Source organism: Catharus ustulatus, chromosome 15, assembly GCF_009819885.2.
Source record: "Catharus ustulatus isolate bCatUst1 chromosome 15, bCatUst1.pri.v2, whole genome shotgun sequence".
NCBI lineage: Eukaryota > Metazoa > Chordata > Aves > Passeriformes > Turdidae > Catharus > Catharus ustulatus.
Genome location: NC_046235.1, coordinates 14,793,879 through 14,812,539, shown reverse-complemented (window position 1 = coordinate 14,812,539; position 18,661 = coordinate 14,793,879). Strand labels below are relative to the sequence as shown.

At 47.1% G+C, this 18,661-nt stretch overlaps 1 protein-coding gene across 1 annotated transcript in view; it reads left to right on the top strand.

Annotated features, from left to right (window-relative positions):
* The window catches only part of ADAM19 (ADAM metallopeptidase domain 19), a 32,057-nt gene extending 13,582 nt beyond the window's left edge, over positions 1-18,475 (top strand). The window contains exons 5-23 of the mRNA XM_033073520.1: positions 484-560; positions 2,251-2,443; positions 2,857-2,922; positions 4,221-4,292; positions 5,065-5,231; positions 6,106-6,190; positions 6,436-6,575; positions 7,725-7,902; positions 8,674-8,763; positions 9,933-10,128; positions 10,375-10,483; positions 10,956-11,148; positions 11,712-11,792; positions 12,523-12,631; positions 12,733-12,868; positions 13,082-13,148; positions 13,778-13,975; positions 15,291-15,434; positions 16,096-18,475. Of these exons, the coding sequence (XP_032929411.1) occupies positions 484-560; positions 2,251-2,443; positions 2,857-2,922; positions 4,221-4,292; positions 5,065-5,231; positions 6,106-6,190; positions 6,436-6,575; positions 7,725-7,902; positions 8,674-8,763; positions 9,933-10,128; positions 10,375-10,483; positions 10,956-11,148; positions 11,712-11,792; positions 12,523-12,631; positions 12,733-12,868; positions 13,082-13,148; positions 13,778-13,975; positions 15,291-15,434; positions 16,096-16,170 (2,376 nt within the window). The 3' untranslated portion in view covers positions 16,171-18,475. The remainder of the gene's footprint in view (positions 1-483; positions 561-2,250; positions 2,444-2,856; positions 2,923-4,220; positions 4,293-5,064; positions 5,232-6,105; positions 6,191-6,435; positions 6,576-7,724; positions 7,903-8,673; positions 8,764-9,932; positions 10,129-10,374; positions 10,484-10,955; positions 11,149-11,711; positions 11,793-12,522; positions 12,632-12,732; positions 12,869-13,081; positions 13,149-13,777; positions 13,976-15,290; positions 15,435-16,095) is intronic.
* Positions 18,476-18,661: the final 186 nt, after the last annotated feature.

The window sequence follows — 18,661 nt, the reverse complement described above, 5'->3', positions numbered from 1 at the left end:
TGATGCTCTGGCACGGGTGGTGCGTGGCAGCTGGAAAGCCAAATTTTGCTGTGGAGCCTCAGAGATTTAGAGGTGATAATCAGCTGCCAGATGCAGTGGAAAGGGAACAATTGTGGAGTGTTGGGAGTGTTTGCATGGGACTAAATACAGCACGTGTGCCGTGTCCATCTCATCCTATTTGTGTCCATCCTATTTGTGTCCATCCCATCCGTATCCATCCCATCCTTGTCCATCCCATCCTTGTCCATCCCATCGTGTCCATCCCATTCCCGTCCATCCCATCCTTATCCATCCCATCCCTGTCTATCCCATCCTTGTCCATCCCATCCTTGTCCATCCCATCCCTGTCCATCCCATCGTGTCCATCCCATCCTTATCCATCCAATTTTGTCCATCCCATCCATGTCCATCCTATCCTTATCCATCCCATCCCTGTCCATCCCATCCATGCCCATCCCAACCCTGCCTCCCTCTGCCTTGCAGGATCACTGCTTTTACCACGGGGTCGTGCGTGGCTGGGAGGGCTCCAGCGTCACCCTCAGCACCTGCCGAGGGCTGCGGTGAGTGCCTGGAGCTGGGGGAATCTGGGGATGTCCCTGGGAATGGCCCTGGGAATGGCCTTGGGAATGTCCCTGGGAATGGCCTTGGGAATGTCCCTCCCTGGAAATGTCCCTGAGAATGGCTCTGCCCTGGTGCTGCCACCCCAGCTCTGCTCCCAGCAGCCTGGCTGCCCTGGTTCTCTCTGGGTGGATGGACCAGCTCTCAAAGGCCACCCAGCCTGGGCATATAAAGGGGAAAATGTTGGGGAGAATGCAGGAATTGGGGTGTCATTCGAGCCATGGCCTCCTAACCAGCTCCAGGACCCCTGCCCTGTGTGGACTGGTGCAATGACCGAGTTTAACTGGAGCCCACTACAGCAAAAGTTGGGACAGGACTCACCATGTCCCAACCCAGTGCTCTACACTCGTGCAGAAACCTTCTCCCAGTGTCTCACAGCTGGCAATTTTCTGTGTATTTTGGGGCAAAGTCTTCAAGTCTGAGTTCCCTCCTGGGTTGTCAGCCTTGCTCTCTGCTTTCTCCCCGGGTGGTGCCAGGGCTGTGAGTGTGTGGAACTTTTATTTTGGGAGTGATGGAATCTTTGGCTGGAAAAGGGGGTCTGTATCCTCAGCCAGGAGTAAATGTAGTGGTTTGTTGTGACCAAGGAGCTGCATTCATTTACACCAGCTCAGAGTTTGTTTCCAAAACATCACACAGGCTTTATTGATATTAGTGGTCATCTGCTCTGGAGCCTGGCTGGAAACTGTGCTGATGGGACTGGCTCCAGCCAGGAAACAGCTCCTGCCAAAGCAAACCTGAGACATCTCAGTGAGTGCAGCACAGGCCAAAGGGCCCAGTGAGATAAACAGGACAGTGCAGCCACCTGTGGCTTGCAATAAATACTCCAAAAGCAAAAGCAGTCGCAGGTGTGCCGCGCTTCTGTCAGCCTGTGTTTTCCTAGGCTCTGCTTTCCAGCTCCAGAGGGACAGAGATGTTCAGTGTGCCTGTGCAGAGGCTTCCTGCAGCCCTGAGCTGTCAGTGTCTGCTGGCAAACTCTTGATATCTTTTTCTGACTGCTGGGCAGGCACAGGAGCTGAGCATGTGTGGCTGTTCTCACCCTGAGCCTGCACAGGGTGGGTGGTGCCCATCAAACCACACAGGGCATCACACACAGGTTCCATGGGTGTGTGCATGACCCAGAGAGAACTCTGCTTTTCCTGTTGACAAAGTCTTCACATTTTTCAGGTCAGGTCTGTTAAAGGCAAATTTCTTCTATTGGTAGGAATGGAATGGAATGGAATGGAATGGAATGGAATGGAATGGAATAGAATAGAATAGAATAGAATAGAATAGAATAGAATAGAATAGAATAGAATAGAATAGAATAGAATAGAATAGAATAGAATAGAATAGAATAGAATTTCCACTGCCCCTAAAGAAGAAGCTGTAAGTTAAATTTCTCAGGTTGCAGCACATGCTCCAAAGGCCCCTCAATGTCTGAGGCCCACTGAATGGATTTTAATAAATGGAAGCTCAGGGATTTCCCCCTCTGAACTCAAAATATTCCCACCCTTTTTATTAATGAACTGACTGGCCTGGTAAGGGTAAGTGTCTTGCCAGAGTCAGATTGGAGCTCAGCAGCAGCAGAAGGATTTGTCTCCAGTTGCTGTGATAGTAATTAACTTTTCCTTTTATTGCTTCCTGTTTCAACAGAGGACTTATCGTATTGAGCAGCAATTCCAGCTATATCTTGGAGCCAGCTCCCAACAGCACAAACCAGCACTTGATTTACAGGGTGGACAACCTGAGGCTGCAGAAAGGAGCTTGTGGCTACCAGGGCACTGGGGATGCAGCTGAAGATTGGCTCAGGAGCTTCACAAGTGGGATGAAATCACCAGGGCAGAGGGTGAGTCCATGCACGATGCTCCAAATATCCCACCCTGCTGTTCCCTGGAGCACAGCTGAGACAGTGAAATGAAGGAGGGTGTTTAAGAGGGTTTCTAACAATCTGATTGTGAAATAGTGGCTCCAGTAGGGGGGTAAATGTGTGTTGGGGGCTGTGGTGGGCTGGAGCTGTTCCTGTATCTGCTACAGGAACACGAGGTGGGCTGAGGACAGGTTTGTGGGCACTTGCTGCAGCTCTGCTGACCTTGGTTACCCTAAATCTGTCACATGTTGAGGTCTCTATGCATGATGGGTGGGGTGAATGGCCAGGGAGAAACAAACTGGGAAAAAATGACCTGTACATGTATTTTGTGAAGAGTTTCTTGGGGAATATTGGGGGACTAACCCAATAACCCAGTGCTACTGCTGCTGCAGGTGAGACGGGACACTCTGCAGGCTACCAAGTACGTGGAGCTCCTGCTGGTGGCTGATTATGCAGAGGTAAGAAATGGGATTTTTATGGGCTCAGAGCATCCCACCTGCAGCATCTCCTGGGGCAGGGAGGGCTGCTGGGCTCAGCAAGTTTTCTCTTGCAATCCCAATGGTTCTCGGTGCACAGGGAGAGCTGTGGCTTGGTCACTTTTGTCCTTGGGCCAGGGAGAGATGCAGGCTGTGATTGGGATGAGGGCTGAGGGTCAGTTCTGCTCTCCCAGGGCAGCAGTGGTCACTCCTGGTTATGACTGGTAGACTCTGCCTTTGGAACAGGGAAGTTTGGGGGTTTCCAGGAGGGATGTGCTTCTAACCACAGTACACTTAATCTCCAGAGAAGATAACTGTGGTTATGCTCTGCTCTGAGCTGCTAGCAAATATATAAATAGACATTTTTAAGGCTCCAGATCACAGTATAGGTCTGGGAGAAGCAGAGTGAAGTCAGCAATCCCTCCCCCATCCCCAGCCTGGACAGCAGGCCAGACACACTGACAGTGCAAACCACACAGTGTTTTACTGATTGTTTAATCTCCAGCACAGAGAGGAGCCAGCCTGGTCCTATCCATAATTTACAACTTGAAACTCCAGTAGGGAAAACCACACAGTGCTCTGGGCTATAATTTATTCTGAACAAAGCTAAAGAGGCAGAACCTATTTTGGTTTCTCTGTGAGGCAGCAGGACACCAGGGGAACTGAGAAAACACATAATACCCAGGAACTGCCATATGTTGTTCCCATTTGATCAGAAAAACTGGGACAGAGTCTCATGGTGCTGTTGTTGACTGCCCCTTCTTTGCTGTGTCCCTCATTGGAAGAAAAGTCACAGATTTTGTCACCTGTTAAACAAAAATCTGAACATTTTGCCACTTTAACTCTTTGAACCAAAGAGTTCAAAGCTAAAAAATTAACTAAAAAATTAGTTAAATTAACTAAAATTAAAATTAACTCATTAACTGCCAGGTGGTTTAAATAGGCAGATTGGTTGGATGGGTGAGATGTGATGGGAGCTCAGGCAGCCAGGCAGGAAGTCTTTTTGTCACACATTTTACCAGGCACATTTTCCAGTTCTGTCAGCCCCTGGCACTGATAAGTTTGGGTTGCTCCACTGTGCCACCACTTGAGTAGCATCACTGCCATGGTGTGCAGGGATAAATTCTGAATATACCTGTACTTAAATTATAAAAGTCAGATGTGCTGTGCAGGGACACTTCACTTCATAGTTACCTTCTTATTTCCACAATAATGTGATTTAACACATTTCAGCTCTTTTTAGCTGCCTTGGTGCTGCCTGACATGTTCATTGTGTTCAGTTTCAGAAACATCACTTCAGCATCGAAGCAACAAAGCAGAAATTGTTGGAGGCTGCTAATTACGTAGATAAGGTGAGATTGGGTGGGTGTGAAAGGAGGAAATCAAGGCCCAGACCATGAAATATGAGAATTAATTGGGCCAGAGGAAGGCTGGCTTTTTGGGAGAGAGAATAATGTCTTGGCACTTCTCCCCAGTGACCTGCCAAACAATTGTGATCATGGTGGGGGGATCTCCATTCCTTGGAGCCAGCATGAGCACCTTGTGTTTTACTACAGCTCTGTAAAAACTGTTAGGCTTTCTGAAAAGGGGCTGGGGAATTCACTTGAAATGGTAGAAAACCTGGGAAGCAGAGCTGGAAGAAGTCATCCCTGCAGTGGTATCTAGTGCTGCTGAAGTAAAACTTTCTTTTCAGATCTATTCCCTTTCTGCTTCCCTTAAACTCTTCCACCACTCCCTTCACCCCACTACTCATGAATGCTTCTCCTGTTTGTTCTTGATGTGAACAGAAGATTATTTCCCTACTCTTTTCAGGAATTTTGACATATGACATAATTTGCATAGATGAAACATGATGTCAGTCTCCAGTCTTCATTTCTCTAGATTATGTCTTTGCCCTTCATTCAAAAATGAAAGTTCAATGTCTCTATTTCAGTTGAGTTTAGGTTTTTTGGGTGGTTGCACATTTCTGTCTGCAGAGCTCAGCACTAAGCTGAAATGTACTTACAGAGGGAGCATCTTTTCTGGACGTGTGGATCTCTAGTAGAAATTAATACTCAAGATTTAAACCACAGTAAAATAACTTTGTGGTGCTCATTTTATCATAATTTCTTTTCTGTATCTTAGTTTTACAGGGCCTTGAATATCCGGATTGCCTTGGTGGGGCTGGAGATCTGGAATGAAAGGGATAAATGTGATGTAACAGAGAATCCCTACTTCACCCTCAAGTCCTTTCTGGCCTGGAGTAGCAAAGAGAGGCTGCACAGAAAACACGATAATGCCCAACTGATCACGTAAGCTCAGTTCTCCTGTTCCTGACAAGTGGGTTGGGTGGCTGGGAAATCAGTTTGTACCAAGATATCCTTCCAGGATTCAAAGTGGCTTTGTGGAAAGCATTCCCATCCCATCCTAGCCCATCCCACTGACCCCAGAGCCTGGTGCTGGGAGCCAGCCTGTGACTGATGGGCCACTGAGCTCACCAGGGCCACTGGCCTGGCCAGCAATGCAGATGGCATTGCAAGTTAAAATTGCAGCAGCTCTCAGATCTCTTTACCTCTTCCATGGAAATTCATCCACCAGGAGAGGTCCTGTGGGGTTGAAATGCAGAGATATAATGCATTTTTTCCTCATTTTCTTGGTTGGGTTCTTTTCCCTTTGACATTACTGTATTTCCTCTCCATCTGGTCGTGCCCTGAGCACAATTTCCAGGGCTCCCATTTCAAAGATGCTGTCAGGCTGGTGCAGAATTCCAGCTCAGAGCCAGGAGCAGAGCATGGCTGCACCTCAGAGCTGTTACCTACTACTCTCTCAAGTCCCCAAGTCCCAAGCTGGCAAATATCAGGCTTATGACAAATTAAGTATTTGCAAACAGTACTCAGCTAAGGATCCAGAAATAGTCTTTTCTGTGCTTGTTGCAAAGCTCAGCAGGAACACTTTTTGGAACCAAACCATTATAAAAACTAGGATTGTCTGGCTGGCCCCTAAAACAGAGTAGCAGTCCAAGATAAACAACCTCAAGGCTTTGTAGCTCTGCTATGGTGTCCTGCACTATAAAGACAATGTGTCCCCCTGACACTGTGTGAGGAGCTGTGCACTGCAGGGTGATTTCTCTGCCTGCCTCCTGCAGTGCCTCAGTGCCATCTCATGCTCTTTCTGGGTTGATTTTAGGGGTGTGCCCTTCAAAGGTACCACGGTAGGCTTGGCTCCCGTGATGGCCATGTGCTCTGATTTCCAGTCAGGAGGAGTAAACATGGTGAGTAATTGCCAATAACCAATATAAAGCTTCTTGCCAGCAGTGAATGCATAGGACACATGCCTCCTAAAGCCCAGGGAGAAAATATTTCCTGTGAAATTCTCCACTCACCTGCTTATGGGCAGGAATACCTTCAGCAGATATTTTCCACATGTACAAATGAGAAGTTCCCCTCACCCCATTGACCCAGAGGTGCACAGGACAGGCACAGGTAAATGCTGATTTGTCTCTTTGACCTTGCACAGGATCACTCTGATAATGCCATTGGTGTTGCTGCTACCATTGCCCACGAGATGGGACACAATTTTGGCATGAATCACGATTCTGCTGGCTGCTGTAGCACCCCTGCAGCAGATGGGGGCTGCATCATGGCTTCTGCAACTGGGTGAGTTCATCCTGCAAGGGCTCAGGGAGGAATGCAAAAGGCTTTGTTACAACAGCCTTGGTGCAGTAAGAACGAGAAATGTGGAGTGAAAGTGGGTTTGTTTCTGCCTGCTGGAAAGTGTTTATAGATAAAAAATTCTGGACAAACCTTGGGTCGTGGAGAAGCAGTAATTTGCTAGTTCCCAAGGAACTGATTCCTGCCTGAGGCTGGCCTTAGGTAGTGGCAGCATTTAAAATGAAGCTCTGAACTGTCAGGCAAAAGGAAAATTTTCCTGTTCCCTTTTCTTAAGAATACTCCTTGGTTTCTGAGAGCTGGTTTTTAATGGGAAAGAAGTCTTTGAGAGAAAAGGGAAGCAGAAGTGGCTCTAGAAGCCCATAGGAATTAAGAATTTGATTTTGGATGAGGAAACATAAAAATTTCTACGATGCAGTCACGAAACATGCCAGACAAACCCATACACTTCAAGCCACATTAACCATTCTCTCAAGCCTTCCTCTGTTTGAACAGATGTTTATTTTCATGGGCATCTTCTTTTATGTGCATCATTTCCTCCAAAACCATTTGGGTGAGAAGTGAAAGCACAGTGGCATGCAAGTGGAGCACACAACATCCACACACATGCACAACAAAACATGGGCATTGTAGCAACTAATTCATTTGCTGTAGAAATTAATAATGTAGAAATTAGTAACTCATGTTACAATCAATATTCACATTCTTCAAAATGAGGTGGTAGATGGGAAAAATTAATATTATTTTCAGCAGTTAGGCTCACAGGCAGTTATTCACAGGCCAGGTTCTGGATTCTCAGGCTTGCTAAAGCAGTTAGGAACAAGCCACAGCTCCAGTACTGAGGAGGAGAGGGCAGCAGTGCTTGTCAGCAATCACAGCCAAATGTAACTCAACATATTTTGGTTCTGTGGAGTTTCTTTTGTAAGGCAATTATGTTACTAAACCATCCTGATGTGCAGTCTCACCTTGTCTTCAGATGTGGTGCAGGCACAGGAAATCACAACCTGCTTTAGCACAACTCCAAGAATTTCAGGGAGAGGCCTGTGTCCTTTGTCAGGATTTGCCTGTGCTCCTTTTTGGTTCTCTAAACCATTCCCCACACCTGTCCTCATGTTTTTCTACCCTGTCCATATTCAGGCACCCATTCCCCAAGGTGTTCAACCAGTGCAACAGACAGGAGCTGGAGAAGTACCTGCAGTCTGGTGGAGGGATGTGTCTGTCCAACATGCCAGACACCAAAAGAATGTATGGTGGAGGGAAATGTGGAAATGGATACTTGGAAGAGGGAGAGGAATGTGACTGTGGAGAGGTGGAGGTAACAATTGTTCTGATCCAACTGTTTGGGGTTTAGTGGGACACATTTTTTGTTATGTATTTTGCACATAGGGTTATGTGATCTGTAATCAGCTTTTCTTTGTGCAGGAGACAAAAAAAATCTTCCATGTATGTAAATTTAAATCAAGGTTCTAAAATATTGCATCTGACTTCACAGTGTGTGGCACAATCCACCCCAGAACTCAGGGGTGGTGTGGTCCAGGGCTGAACAGAGGTGATTAAAACTTCATTTAAAAAGGAGATGAAAAGTGATTTTAGGTCACAGAATCACAGATTCATTTAGGTTGGAAAGGACCTCCAAGGTCATAAAGTCCAGCCTGTGACTTAGCAACTGAACCACATCCAGTTATTTCTTGAATACTCCAGGGATGGTGACTCCACCACCTCCCTGGCAGCCCATCCCAATGCTTAACAACCCTTCCAGAGAAAAAATTCTCCCAGATGTTGCAGTTTCATATATAAGTCCACTTTATCTATGGCTCTGCTCCTGTTCAGGACAGGACTTGTCTCAGCACTGCAAATCCATCCTTTCCCTCCTAAGAGGAAAGGGAGCTGGAACAGCAGCCCAGACTCTCCAGGTGTGATAAGCACAACCAGGTATCCCATCAGAGGGTGGTTGTGCATTCAGCTTGTGCTGGGTACCATGAGATGACGTGGAAGGGAGGGTGTTGGGGTGAGATTTGGGTGTGAGAACAGCAGTGCCAGCCTCAGATGTGCCCTGTGAGCTCTGCTGCCTCTCCCTGTGTTGCAGGACTGCAGGAACCCCTGTTGTGACCCCAGGACCTGCTCCCTGAAGCCTGGTGCTGAATGTGCCCATGGCAGCTGCTGCCACCAGTGCAAGGTGGGACCTCTGGCTTTTCCTAAGGGCAAAGGGAATAACAGGGCTGCAAGTGTCAGCCTGAAAACTGGAGAGGGAAGGAAAGAAAACAGCCAAATACAGAGTTTGACTCCTCCCCTGGTTTGATTTTTCTTTAGGTGCAGCAGGCAAGAGTGTAATCAAACTAGTGGGGTCCTTTCTTATTAAATTGACTCCTGTGATAACTTGAGATGAGCTGTGAATGCTGCTGGAGTGAAGTCTCACTGCCTCTCTTAAACACTGAGGGAGAAATCAGAGCTGACATTTCTCTCCATTGGCTCCAGAAGAAATCTGGACAGAGCTCTTGGAGCAAACACTTCCTCCAGGGATTAGGCTGGATGCTGTGTTTGCTCTGAACCCTCTTCTGGGGTGCAGCTGAATTCCTTTAGCTCAGGTGTTTGCTGAAGAACTGCTGGCAAAGAGTATAATTTTAAATCTCAGCTTTCCTTATAGTGACTGGTTAAAATATGTTTCTACTTTTGGAACCAAAGAGCTCAAATTTGGCAACAAATTAACTCGAAAATGAACACAGGCAAACATTTCTCTCAAGCTCATCTTTATGTTTGCACATTGACTGCATGCTCTTTCTGACCTATCCTGAGCACAGGGAAAACAATTTCCAGAAATCCACCTGGGCTCACTTGGAACAACCTCCCAGATGTAACTGTGAATGCCCTTTATCCTCCACATGTGTGGTGGATAAGAGAAGAATGAACGAGTAAACTCATAAGCAAGGGAGACATAAGTTATGCATCAGGAAAATGCCTTCAGCAGAAATGACAGGCAAACACAGAAACAAATTTCTCAGCCAGGGAGGGGTTTGAGAACAGATTGCACAAACATCTGTCAGAAATGGTTCAGGTAAATTTGATCTACCCTAGGGTAGAGGGAGATGGATCAGTGTCCCCATGAGGTCTGGCAGCCTTATATTCTGTGCATGATCTCATCACTACCTGGGGAAGGGGGCCAGTCACTAAATTTATTCACATTTCCCCCAACTAATGAAATCCCAGAGGCACCAGTCACTGCTGACCTCAAAAACCCTTAGACAAGGAGGACAAAGTGACACAGGCACAGTTCTGCCTTATCTACAGACATGAAACCACAGGGGAGCCAAGCAATAATTCTGGGTTTTTCCCACTGTCTCTTTTCAGCTGGTATCTCCAGGAACTCTTTGCAGGAAGAGCTCAGGACTCTGTGACCTCCCAGAATTTTGCACTGGGGAGTCCCCATTCTGCCCCCTCAACTCTTACCAGATGGATGGGGCTCCCTGTGATGGGGACAAGGCTTACTGCTACAGTGGCATGTGCCTCACCTACAGGGACCAGTGTGTGCAGCTCTGGGGGCCTGGTAAGCACTGCCTGCAGCAGAACATGCTGTCCTTCCAGCCAGCTCTGCTCCTGCTGCTCCTCACCCTGTGCAAGCAGGAGTACCTCCCATAGCTGCTGTCAGCAGCACAGTCTGAGCCTTTTCTCCTGCCTTACTCACATGGAGGAGGCAGCAAAAATATTCCCCGTGCTCCAGCCATTCCAGAAAAAGCACAAGTGAGTGGTTGGCATGGGCTGAGATGAAGCAGCTTGGGTCTCTCCCCTGCAGGAGCACAGCCAGCACCAGATGCCTGCTTTGAGAAGGTCAATGCTGCTGGAGACAAGTACGGGAACTGCGGGAAAGACATCTACGGGAATTACAGGAAGTGTGAGATCAGGTACCAAGCACAGTGCCAGCCCAGAGCTGCTCACTGGAGATGTTTTATGTATTGCAAAATTATGGGTCAGGAGATAAAACTGATCCATGCATTGGTTCACTCCCTCCCTCTGCCTCCTGGGAAACCAGCTGCATCCCTGTGGGACTTGGAGCCTCACAGCTGAAGCTTTCAGCTCACCATTTTCAAACATCTAGTTGATATTCTTCCAAAGCAACAGAAGAGGGGGGAGTTTTTAAATCTCTAAGATAAATGTAACTTTCTAACTAAGACAAAATTTCTTAGTCTTACTTCTGGTTTTGTTGAGGTTGGCCATCCCTGGGGACTGTGGGGTGGTACCATCAGTATCCATCAGACACTGCTGCTTGGGATAATTCTCATTTAGCTCATTTAGCAGTGACTCAGCACTGCTGCTTTAATTTACATCCGGAGCTCATGCCAGGAGTACTCACTTCAGCCTTTCCTCTGAAACCAGAGATGCTAAATGTGGGAAGATCCAGTGCCAGAGCTCTGCTTTCAAGCCCCTGCAGCCCAATGCAGTGGCCATTGACACCACGGTGAACAGGCAGCGCTGCAGAGGGACCCACGTGTACCGACCTGACAGCGAGGAGAAGGAGATGCTGGACCCTGGCTTGGTGTTGACAGGAACCAAGTGTGGGAGCCATCATGTAGGTACAAGCCTGGAGTGGCTTGGGGGAGGTTCAGAGTATCTTTTCCACCCAGAATATGCTATGTGGTTATCAGGCTATTTATTTTTTATATCTAATGCTTTTCTAGGAGATTTATGTAGTTGTTAGAATCATAATTCCTTAGAGGCTTTGGAGAAGTGATGGAAGGGCACACACCATAGGCTTTATGTCTCTGCCAGATGAAGTTCAGGGCCAGTGTTAAATCTGGGATTTGCTAGTTGGTTGAAGTTGTCTCACTAAAATGAGGCACAGCAGGAAACCAAGACATGTTAGAGCTCCTTCAGGGACTTTCCATGTGGGCATGGCCAGGCTATTGCCAGCTGAGCTCCCCTTCTCTCTGATTCACACTGACTGGGGTTTGCAGTAGTGATTAATTGTTTGCTTGGGAACCAGGTTCACTTCATTTCCTGTTGTTCTGCAGGGAGTTAATTAGTTGTATTTCCAAGGTGTCTGGGACCTTCAAGTGACAAAATAACACAAGGCAGTGACATGGCAGATAATTCAAAGAGCTGACACTGAGGTTTTGGATGATTTCTGTGCAGGTTTGCTTTGAGGGGCGCTGCCAGAACGTGTCCATCGTCTTTGAGGCTGAGAGCTGCAGCAAGAAGTGCCATGGGCATGGAGTAAGTGTCTTCTTTTTCAGCTCCACTCCAAGCTGAAGCAGGATGGGCTTCCACTTTTCTGTGGCTGCTTGTTCAGCTCAGTTCTGATACCTTCCTTAGGTTTGCTCTGGACTTTGGCTTCTTGGCTATCAATTTGCATCTTTCTTTCCTGTTTGATGCATTTTCTGGTCCATGAATGTCCCTTTAGTATAGGATATAAGGAGGTCTGCTGGGGGCATATGAATTGCAATAAATGAAAAACAAGGAGTAATCTTAAAGAAAAATATCCTGGGCCCAGTATAGATTGAATAAAAGTGTCAGACTTACTAAAGAAAAAACATAGCAAAAAGTAACGTTTAGGGCATCTTATCCCAAATTTCTTTGGGATAAAGCCCCCAGGGGATGGAAAGAAAAGACAGATACCAATGGGTCAAGCTCTTAAGCCTAAAAAATAAGAAATCTTCATTTGATGAAAAGGAAAACTCATGTCCTTCAGCTTAGAGATAAGAGAAAGGCATTTCTAAATGCTGCTTTTCTGTTGAATTTGGGTTATTGGCACTTCAGCTGAAGAACCCTTGTCTTTTGGAGAAAGGGAGAATTTCTGAGGAAATAAAAGGCACTTCCACTCCCTGAAGAAAAGAGTTTCCAGGCACTCAGCTCCCACTGGAGTCTCTCCTGTAGTGCTTAATTTGTTTTCACTTGCAGGTTTCTTAGTAGCTTCCACTTCAATCTCTGACTCTTCCCACTCCAGGTGTGCAACAACAACAAGAACTGCCACTGCCACCAGGGGTGGGCACCCCCCTTCTGCAACAAGGAGGGGACAGGAGGGAGCCTGGACAGTGGTCCCCCTCTGTCTGAAGGTGAGAGGGACCAGCTCTGCTGCAGGGACACTTCAGAGGGACTGGAGTTGGCTGGGGGCAGAGAGTTTTCCATTTAACAAACTCTGCTCTCTTGTCCTCAGGCTCTTCAGCGGTTGTGATAGCTCTGGCAATCCTGGCTCCCATTCTCCTTCTCATAGGAATCTTGTTTTTATTCTATTATCTGAAATGCTGGAGTAAATTTACCATCTGTTCTCTAAAGAAGACACCTCAGTTCAGGTAAGTTGTCAATGCTGTGCCTTGACTGCTTGTCCCCCCTCCTGCCAGGACAGAAGAGACATTGCAAATGCTGTGAGGATTGCCCCTAAATTGATTTGTTGGTCACTATTGGCTTCTCATTTTTCCACTCCAGTGAAGATAAAAGAGCAAATACAGGAAAATAAATGAGAAAACATGTCAAGACATTAACACTTTTCTTTCTCTCATTGTCAGTGACACCTCTGGAACTGGGCATGCAAACCCTGCCTTCAAGCTGAGAACCCCCCAGCAGCAGAGGAAGGTAAGGGCAGGGTCACCTTCCACCTGCAGGGCAGGGATGCAGGGATGTCCCAAGGTGTGGGATGTGCTTTCCCCTCACAGGGTCACCTTCCACCTGCAGGGCAGGGATGCAGGGATGCAGGGATGCAGGGATGCAGGGATGCAGAGATGCAGGGATGCAGCTGCCCCAAGGTGTGGGATGTGGTTTCCCTTCACTCTTGAGTGAAGGTGATTTTATCAAGGGATGGGAAAAGGAGACAGACATCACCCATGGCTGGAAGTCAGTGTTAGCTGAGTGTAGCACCTGTTCCTAGTGATTTCCTCAAAGGCAGCAGCTGGGATTTGACCAGGCCTGTGTGGCTGTTTGTGTCTCCTGCTGGATCCTCTCTTGTCACATCCCCCATCTCAAAACTGGAGAAATGGCAAACCCTGGGTTTGTTTGCCAGTGTCACACTGATTGCTCTGTTCTCTTGATTTCCATTTCTACCTCATGATCCCAAGCTGTCCCAGTCCATCTAATCAACACCTGCTGGACACACACAACACATTCTGGTGTTGCAGGCAGTATTTTCTATCCTCACAAGTGTCACAGCGAGTACAAAGCGTGGTTTGAAGTGGAATTACATGAGGATTTGTGACTCTTTTGCACAGGTGATTGGCTTCCCTGAGATCCCCCCCAAGCCTCCTCAGCCAGCTCCAGGGCTGCAGATGAGCAGGCAGCAGGCACCCAGCTCCTTGGGCAGCCCCAGCGTGGGGCAGCCTGTGGGACCAGCCCTGCCAAAGGACATTCCCAGGAGGACACCCCCGAGCAGGCCAGCCCCTCCTGCCCCCAAACCTCCAACCTCTCAGGTATGGAGCCCTGCTGCTGTCCTCTGGGTGCTTTTTGGTGGGAGGTTTGTTCTGGTGAACCTTTCACCCTGGGGGAGATGTTAGCTTGACCCAAGCTGACCCCTCTTGTGTGAGCACCCTCTCCATGAGGTGTTTTGAGGGTTAAAAGGAAAGATTTATTTCTTTTGCTGGCAGCTCAGTTCTAAACTTACTGTGGAGCCCACATTTTTATTGGAAAGATGGTAAATCACTCAGACTGACTGAAACCCATTTTGCAAACTAGTGTTTTTATATTGGGGTGCTCAGAGAAGCAAAGGACCCAGTTACAGCAGTAGCAGGAGGCTGGCTCCCTCTTTCTGAAGGACAAAGAGGAAAAAAATCCTATAGAGCAAAATCTTAGTGAATGGGGTTTGTTTCTAGCTCCATTGTTCCTGTGAACAGCCAGCACTTCAGCAGGAAAGAAAACTAAAACAAAAGCAGGAAGCTGAGTGTTGTCAATAAGGAGTGGGTATCCTTCCCAGCTGCTTGTTGACAAGTTCCCCATGATCTCCTTTGTGTTCCCTCCCCAGCACATCCAGTCTCCTTATCTCAGTCAGCCTTGTGAGATGGAACACTTTTCATAGGATTTCCACAAGGAACTTTGCTGTTTCAGGGTTAGTGGAGAGCCACGAGTCAGGGAAGACACAGGGGAAATGATTAATGTCATTTTTTGCTAGTTGCAGTGTCCTTCCTAGATGTTTGCAGCATCTGCCAGATTTGCTCTCTTGCTATTCCTATAGGAGCTCCTCAGAGCTGGCAGTCAGTGGAATTTAGTCTGCCTTGTCCTTCCTGGAGTCACAGGGCAAGATCCTCGGAGAGCAATAGATCCCCAAGCCATCAAGCATTGCATTTGTGCATAGTCTGAGGAGACTGCAGGGTTTTGGGTGCCCTCCAAGTCATGAGTGCAGCTGTGTTTGTTAAATCAACACCTGTAAGGCAGCAGCTTAGCACAAAGCCTCAGCAACAACAGGCAATTGGCTCTTGTGGGGGTAACTTCTCCCCCTGAGACATGCTTTCCACTGAAATTCATTAGATGAATGGAAAATATAATGCTCTGAGCATCCTATTAGGGACAGCTGTGTGCACAAACAAATAATAACTGCTTGTGGGTCTGTGTGTGTTTGTATGGGCACAAGGACATGCACACATGTGTTTACAGGCAAACTGAGTGTGTGTGTGTGGAACTTGCTTCCAGCCATGAAGTGCATCAGTTAACGTGGCTAATTAAAAAGGCTCTGGAACACAGGTCACTATTACTTCCAAGGCTTAAATTCACAATTATTTCTTTCTCCTGTAGGATATTTCAAGGCCCCGGCCGCCCCAGAGAGCTCTGCCAGCAAATCCCATCCCATCCAGAGGCAGAGGCTGGCAGGGGAGCAGCCCTGTCCCACTGCCTCCTGGGCACTGCAGAGCCCCAGCACACCTCCAGCCTGTGGCAGAGGTAGGCACTGAGGGAATAAAAGCACTCTGAAGGGAATAGCAGCCTGCAGAACCCCTTTGTGCACAGCCCAGGTGGGTGCAGACAGAGAGGCTGTGGGTTGGTCACCTTTATTGCAGGGGTCTCTGCTTTTACCACTTTTATATTAAGAATTTATTGAAGTGAGCCAAACAGCGAATTCAGTTCTCCACACCTCTGAACTTTCTCAGGCTGTGTGAGTGGGGCAGAGCAATGAGGTCAAGGGATGTGAGACCCAAAGTGGTGGTAAAGAGCAGAAAAACATGAAGATTCACACAAGACTTGAAGATCCCATTAAGGAACAAAAATTATTTCCAGCCTCTTTAGCCATGGCTAGGGAATTTTTCACAAAAGTCCTCCTGAATACAGGCACTTAATGAGGGACTTCTAGGCTCAGTGCTCTGCAAACTTCAACACAAAACATCTCCACCCAGCACAGTTGTGTGTCTCCAGCCTGCAATATACTGGAGCCAGCTGTGGAAAATGGAGAAAGCTGCAGGAAATTCCTTGTGGGAGAGTTCCTATGTAATGCACTGGGCTGTGAATGCAGGCAGGCTAACATCAGCTGCAGGAGAGGGCGAGGACAGCATTTGTTCTTCCATCAGTACTCACTCCTCTCCTTTTCCCCTTTTTCCATCTCACACAGCGTGCTGGTGCCTGGACAGCTGGACCAGTGAAAAACTTGAAAGTGGGGCAGCCAGGCTCCCGTGGGCATTCCTGAAGCAGCCTGTTCCTGCCTGGCTCTGGCCTTCAGAGGGCACTGGGTGGCCTCCAACACCCAAACCACACTCACACCTTCACTGCCATGGACAATGTCCCTGCTGCACTCCTCCTGCCCACCCCTGCTCCCTCTGTGGCTCACCAGGCTGCAGCCAGGCATGGCAGGGGTGCCCCAGGTACAAGCCAGGCTCAGCTGGACCCTCTCTGCCTTTTCCACATAGGGATGACTTGTTTATACGGTATTTAAATTAGGTTGTGCAATATCCAGAGCAGGGATGGAGTGATGGGTGTTTTTAATTGGTTATTTAAGTGTTACCAGGAAGAACAGGCTGTGAGTGCAGGTGCTGGCCTTGATGGGCTTTCATGTGAGCCCTGTTGGCTTCCTCAGCCCCCCCATGCAGCTGCAGGAGCATATTGGTGCTATACAGAACCCACTGCCTCTGGGGAGAGCAGAAGGCAGCTGGTGATAACATTCTTCAGTTTATTCTCTGTTTACAGGGGGTGGCAAGCGGGGCCCCAACAGGGAGCCAACTGTGGAAATATAATTTGTGGGGCCACTGTGGATTTTGGTCAGCTTTAGCAGAAGGGATTATTTTTTATTTAATTATTTTCCCCATATAAGTCTCTTCAGCAGAGCAGTGCAACCCTTCTGTCCTCCAGCACTCGCTTGTATTCTCTTGGTGCTGTAAATCCCAAAAGCAGCCCCAGCATGGCCCATGAGCTCCAATCCATGTCATTGGGACACACTCAAGGTACGACAGGGCAGCTCTGGCCCAGACCCAGGGCAGAGGGGCAGCAGGAATCTCAGCAGCAGGCAGAGCTGAGAGCCCTCTGCAGCGTGCGGTACCCCGAGCAGGAGATGGTTCTGCAGTGTCTCCTCAGGCTTTGGTCTGTGCTGAGCTGTACAGCTGGGCTGTCTGCTCCCCAAACCTGTGAGAAACCTACCTGAAAAATGCCCAGGTGGTGAAACAGCCAAAGTATTAACACAACATATGGTGCTTTTGTACGGCAGCTCTCTTACTCCAGGTTTTTCCTCCAGGCCATGGATGGAGAGAGCTGTCTGTGTGCACTTTAAGCAGCTGATGGTTCTGACCCTGAGGACCCTCCCTTATGAATTTAGCTTTTTCTTCTCCTAATAGTTTGGCTTTTGTATGTGGTTTGTTTTTTTTTTTTTCCTCAGGATTTTAAATAAGACCTTTTGTTATGCCAGATTTTTTTCTTTTTCCTTGAAATTATTTCCTAGGAGAGCACAGGGAAATCTGGAGCTGTGGTTACAACAGTCCTCTTGTGTCTGATTTATTATGGACAATTCCTCAAAGACCATGACTGCTGCTCCACATTGTGAAAAACTGATATTGGCATAAAGAAAATGAGTCTTGTTTGCTGGTTCTCTTTCCCTAAGCTCTGCTCATTAAAGAAATCCCAGCTAAACCCTATGAACTCATTAAATCTGTAGTTATATGTAGAGGTGTATCTGTAGGATGACTTAGGTTACATTAGTTTTCACAACTTTACTACCTCTTTCTCCACAAGGAAACAGTTCACATGGTGTGTCTTGAAATTCTCACAGATGGTTCCCTATTTTACTAATTTTAGACCTTTTCTTACCTTCTGTGTGCCTGGAAAACAAACCAATCTGAAAACCTTCTTTCTGAAATAAGGGAGGGCAAGTAAAAGAAAGCAGTTTTCTATTCTTTGTGGTTTTTGATAGCTGGGCTATAATACATATAAAAATGTGTATTCAAACAACCCCAAACTTGTTGTTTCCTGGTCTGTAGTGGCAGGTTTGGCTGCTCACAGTGCAGCAGGACTGTACATACACTGTAATTGTTGATTCAACCACAGGAACTTGATCTCACATCTCACTTCTGTTCCAACCCCTGATCTTCAGCAAACGGCCACCAAAAGTCACTGAAATTATTTTCACTGCATTTCATGTGAGCATGGGATCAAGGTTTCAAAAAATGCTCAGAGAACAACTGGACCTGCCCAAACTCTAATATTGCTGGAATATCACAAAAATCTCCAAAAGGTAGTTTTAAGTGAGTCCTTCTAAAATTTCAATGTGTGCAAATTGAGTGAATGAGACCAGGGGAACTGCAGGAGGAGTAAAAGATGGTAAAACCTGATTTTTTGGGAAGATAATATTACTTGGGAGAACTTACAACAAAATGCATCTCACTTTCTCCTGTGTCCACATTTAATGGTTTACAATAATGCTCTCTATGCATCTATGCAAATACTTGAAGAATGCAATTCATTGTGCCTTTTGCCTAGTTTTAATAAAATTTGTTGGTTGTCATTAACTAATACTCTTTTGCTGTCTATTATTTCATTACCTCAGTTCAAATCTTCATTTTCTACAGGGCATTCCTGCAGGGATGGCAGGGCTGCTTTAATGAAATGCACTTCTAGAGTGAAGAAAGATGAGTCCCATTTACAGCCATTTTCTCAATACAATGCACAGAGCATCACATTGATGAGCCAAAGCT